At 42.7% G+C, this 5,571-nt stretch overlaps 1 protein-coding gene across 1 annotated transcript in view; it reads right to left on the reverse strand.

Annotated features, from left to right (window-relative positions):
• Positions 1-3,226: 3,226 nt before the first annotated feature.
• shh (sonic hedgehog) overlaps positions 3,227-5,571 on the reverse strand; it is a 20,428-nt gene continuing 18,083 nt past the window's right edge. Inside the window, exon 3 of the mRNA XM_031903906.1 lies at positions 3,227-5,066. Coding sequence (XP_031759766.1) covers positions 4,378-5,066 — 689 coding nt within the window. The 3' untranslated portion in view covers positions 3,227-4,377. The remainder of the gene's footprint in view (positions 5,067-5,571) is intronic.

The raw sequence follows: 5,571 nt of genomic DNA on the forward strand, positions 1-5,571 counted from the left end.
CTGTCTGGCATCTTACAGCTGCCCCTCTGGCATTTGCCGGAACCCACAGATTGCCAGTCCGGTTGCTGCAGGGGAGTATTAATAAGAGTCACATATTGGGACCTTTAATAGGCTGTGTGCCTTGGCCCATAGGTAGGAACATGTCCAATCTACACTTCAGCTTGGGAAACCCTTTATTATGGAAATAGTTATACCAATCCTAAGAGCTGGATAGCAGAGGGAATTCTGGGAAGCAACCCCAGTTTTGCTCCATTCTTATGGCAGCTTATAGGCTGAAGCTCACTTTGTGGCTTTAAAGCATAGCCAGTACAGGTACTGATCCGACAGGGCCATACTGATGTGAGGCCTACAGGGCGGCACTGACATTCAGCCCAATACTTGGCCTTTGTTCCCATGGTGTCTGACTTCACTCTCTCTCTCTCTGAAGCTCCATTCAGCACTCGTGTGGCTTCTTGCACGTCGGCACCACATTTCACGGGTAAATAACAAGCGGCCCAAACGGGTATTGTTCTGGGGAATGAGCATTCCTGTGGGGCACCTGAAATTCTTCCCATAACTCTGAGTCCTGGGCTCCACTATTTACCCCTGGGCTGGAGCTCACTGCTCAATGGTTTGCAGGGACAATTTCCTACTACCCAATTCATGTTTTTCTCTTAGGACCTTGTGTATAGAGCTCTCACTGACCCACACAGCACCAGTACCAGTACCACTGGAAATGCCATATGGACTGGGCCCCATACCCATGCACATCCATGCTGGTCCAACAGGCAGGGAGAAGCTTCTCTTGCCACAAACTGGCACCACAACCCTATTGGGCTCACAGACTGCCCAGTGTGGCCCCTGGCAGGCATGATGGGTTTGCTTAAAGGGACAGGTCACTAACTGGTTATTGGTACAGAGGAAATACACGCCCCTTTCTAAGTGTTCTATGGGTGCTCCCAGGTGTGACCGATGCCTTATTCCTATTTTATTTCTCTGCCAAAGGACAAAATGTACCTGATTTGGTCGCCAGCGTCGCTCATGATCCATTCATGTGGCCCCTGGGCTAATGGGAGCCGCTAGGGACCTCTTGGGAGGGAACCATTCCATCCTGGACTGATGGGATTTTCCTAACTGCCCTTTCACTTTTTATCCATATATCTGCCAGGACCTACTGAGGGACCCAGATATGAACCAATAAGCTGCAACTTGGTCTGGAGGGGCAGAATCATCAGTTATTATTGGCCTGTGTGTGGCCAACTAAAGTGGCCAAGAGTGAAATCTGCTTGTTTGGAGAGGTCACCTGATCAGTGGATCTCGGCCTGATTTGGCCACCTATGCCCTGGGCTAAGTTTGGACTGGGCCAGCGGGACACAGGGAGAAAACTCTATGGGCCCTGACCCTTATGGGCCCCCACTGACCCAGTCTAATCTCCCCGTGTGTCACAGCCCTTAGGGTGAAGACATACAGAGCTACTAGTAGCAGCTACTTGTCACGGCTACTAAAATAGACAATGCTGATCATTTACTGATAACTGTTTCTACGTGTGTTTTAGCAGAGGCAGTTCTCAGTATTGTCTATGGCAGGGTATTTTCTGGAGTTTAGTAGCCGTGACAAGTAGCTGCTACTAGTAGCTCTGTGTGTCTTCACCCTAACTCTTCTCACTGGTACAATGTGCTACAAAGGCAGCACTCACTCCCTACTGAGCCTCCTGACACTTTGCCAATAGTAAAGCTAAAGTTATTTGTCAATGTAATTACTATAGAAAGAGGTGTTTGTTTATCCCCTCCTGCACTGCTGGTTCTGAGCCCTGAGACAATGGAGCAGAAATTAACACTGTGGGTTTCCCCCCATCTCTTCTGCTACATTGTTTCAACAGTCAGAACTAGCAAGGAAGAGACTGCTGTCAATAGCAACTGCACTTACAAATAATTTTACAACCACTGAACCTTTATAATGAGTGTATTTTGCAATGTTGTTTAGAAATATAATTTTATTTTGGGGTTTGTATATGGTTAACAGGCCCTAAGGTGAAGCTGCTGCACAAAAAATGCTGAAAGTAATAAAATATAGAAAAGAACTGGAAAAAAAAGTCATTGTTCTGCTGTTCTGTTTGCAAACCTTTTGCGAAGGCGAAACTGCCGCTTTAAACAAGGCTAGTGCCCTGCGCTTCCCAGCTCGGCCAGCAGAGGGCACTGTTGGATTAGAGTCAGCACATTAGGTTTTTAGAAACCCCAAGGTAATGTCCATTCGTATTAAACCCCCCAAAGTGGGTGTGAATAATAACCAATACCTGTATTTTTACTGCAGTTATATATAACAATATGGTCAACTCCAACCCCCGCATCAGGGTATATTTTCCTTTACACAAAAACACTGTGCAATTCGTTATAACTCTGTATTCCCTTGGCCTTACCAAGCTTTCTTAACCCATTCACCCCCTCAATGAATCCCCAAATCCTTCAGTAATGCAAGTAATGGGTTTCCTACAGACTGACATAGCGAGAAACACTGTTATATACATAGCTAGGATCGCAGCCGTAAAGCAAAGCTGAACTGTCAGAGAGAGGACAGAGACTGAGATAGAGACCTATAACATCCTTTATAGTAATTATCTCTAAACATGTAGCAGCCTTGCAGAATGTACAGTGATAGTAGATCTGTTACTTGCCCTTTAATCATTTTGTTACACAAAAGTGTCTGGCACTATGGCAACTTCCACTCAGTTTCCAAAGACAAGTATTCTGCGTTTGTGCAACTAATACTTTTATGTTATATACCCACCAAATAATAATAATAATAAATATATATATATATATATATATGGATATTATTTATTTAATTCCATAGTTTGCGCCTTATTCCCTTCTTGGCGCAGAACATTTTCAAACTATGGAATTAAATAAATAATATCTATATATATATATATATATATATATATATATATCATTTTTTTATTATTATTTGGTGGGTATATAATATCAAAGTATTAGTTCCACAAATGCAGAATACTTGTGTTAAGTGTTAATAAGTAGGAGCTGCCACATTGCTCATAATCCTTAGCCAAACAGTTCAAGTTACTATGTAATTCATGAATCTAAGTTTAACCATTAGTTCTCCATAGGTAAGAATTCTAGTGCGAGGTTTGGACATTATTTTTTAAAGGATCAAAATATCCCGACTGTCGAGGAAAAAGGCAAAACACAGAATTTCGTGCCCAAAATAAATATTCGATGTTCGATGGATATTTCAGTATTAAATACCAAGCAAGCTGTGCATGGCACATTTTATTTCTATAAAACTATTAAAACTATTACAAAATAATTACAAAATACATTTTAGTCAATTTACAGCGGTTATTTCTCAGTGTATTAACGCAAAGTCCCCTAAAGTCTCGTACAAACAGTCTTCATCCTCTGGCTTCTCTCTATGTGCGCTTTGTTTTTCGTTCTTTTGTTATTTTTTTTCTTCTTTTAAAAAATATCATACTCTAATAAACTCTTTTTTGAGGTTAGAAACTATAATATTCGTATTAGTTTTGGTTTATTTATTTTTTTTCGTTTGTCTCTGATGTGGGTGTAACAGTCTGGATTGACATGAAGGCGACCGATCCCTATTTTTTTTATACATAAACAACAACAAAAATATTAAAACGAAAACGAAAAATAACGAAAAGGAATAGAAGAGAACGTTATTATCGTGTGAAACTATCTTTAAATTAAAATAATATATTCTCGTAATGTACAACTATTTCGGAAAACGAAATGTCATTCAGTTAAGTATTTGATTTTCTGCAAAAATCTAATTTACAATTCTGTGTATAAAAATATAATTTATTGAACCTCGCCCAGGCAAGTCGTTTACAAATAGGTAACACTTTCACTAAAAATGGGGGGGGGGGGGGGGGGGGAGACCTTAGTAGTTGTGTGGACACCTCCTTGGAAGGTCTGGTCTGGGGGGGAAGGGGGGGGGGAGAAAATACACGATAAATGTGTTTTTTGTGAAAGTCAAAACATAAGTGACATGTAGAAAAATAGACTCTGCTGAGCGTTTTTTTTTGGGGGGGTGGGGGGGGTCTCCCCAAGACCAACTCTATCGTGAGGCCACCCCAGGTATGCGTGATAATAAATTATCCAAGTAACTATTTAAGGCTTCTCCAATGTCCATTTTGAAACATCTAGTCAAATGCCAAAACAAATAAATATTCAGTAGGAAATCGTAAAAACAATACGAAATAAAACGAAAAAAATACAAAATAATATATAAAACAAAAAAAAAAGGGAACGGGAGAAATAAAATAAACAGAACCGTGAAAGGAAAATCTGGGCTCTTTAGACAAGTTCTACTTGAAAAATAAAGTTGTTGTTTTTTTGTCTCAATGCAGTGAAATGGGGACTTTCAACTGGATTTCGTTGCCGCCATGCCCAGGGGGTGCAGGGACTTACTGTCCAATAGCCAAGTCCCTAGGTGATAAAGTAGTCGGGAGTACCAGTGAATGCCTTCAACTTGCTCGTACGATTCAAGCGAAGGACTGGAGTCTCTGGGGAAAAGATAGGATGAAAGGCTAATGGCCGACCTCAGTGGGGCGAATGCCAGGTGTGCCCACCTATGCTCCTCAATGACTGCATAGCAGGAGGCCAACACCTCGTCTATAACCACAGTCCCCTGGGCAGTTACGGGGGCAAAAGCCCCAATGTCCTCCTCAAGGTCAACCTTCTCCACCATCGCCTCCCTCAAGGTCATATCCCTCCGATCTGCGCTATAAATGACATCCCCAGGTCGGACGTTGCTGGCAAACACAGACTTGAAAGACCCGGTTCCGTTGCTCTGGGCCACGAAAAGCAGGTGGGCCGCCGTCATCCGGATTCGGGTCTGAGACGTCTGGATGACGTAATAGAGCTTCTTGACGTCATGCTCCTTGTCTATGAACAGGAGGAAATCGCTGTAGATGAGATTCCCTTGGGGGTCGGAGGAGAGGACCCGGTCCCCGGGGCGCAGCTCTCTCACCGCTTTGGTGCCGCCCGGTTCCACCATCACCCTGGCACTGCCCGGGAAGCACCCCCCCGACTTGGCCGCCACCGAGTTCTCTGCAAGGGAAACACAGGGAAATATCCATTAGCGCCTGGGAACATTCACTGGGCATCCCAGGGGGCAAACTATTGTATAAAACTTGTACCCACAGGAGCGATAACTTGGCCTTTAAACCTGTCTGGCCCGGCTATTAGTTACACAGCTTCCCGATAGTTTATTCCTAGTTATAAAATGAGTGCCTGGGGTTAGTGAGTCTCATTGGGTTCTATCTCCATGGAATTAATGGGAAAGTTCTGTCTGGGACTCACTAACCCTATAGAACTACCGGCCTGAACCCCGCAAATTACTCCTGCACCCGAGAACCCGACCTCCCCACAACAAGCTGCCATATCATCTATCTATCTATCATCTATCTATCTATCTATCTATCTATCATCTATCTATCTATCATCTATCTATCATCTATCTATCTATCATCTATCTATCTATCTATCTATCTATCTATCTATCTATCTATCTATCTATCTATCATCTATCTATCTATCTATCATCTATCTATCT

Source organism: Xenopus tropicalis, chromosome 6, assembly GCF_000004195.4.
Source record: "Xenopus tropicalis strain Nigerian chromosome 6, UCB_Xtro_10.0, whole genome shotgun sequence".
Classification (NCBI taxonomy): domain Eukaryota; kingdom Metazoa; phylum Chordata; class Amphibia; order Anura; family Pipidae; genus Xenopus; species Xenopus tropicalis.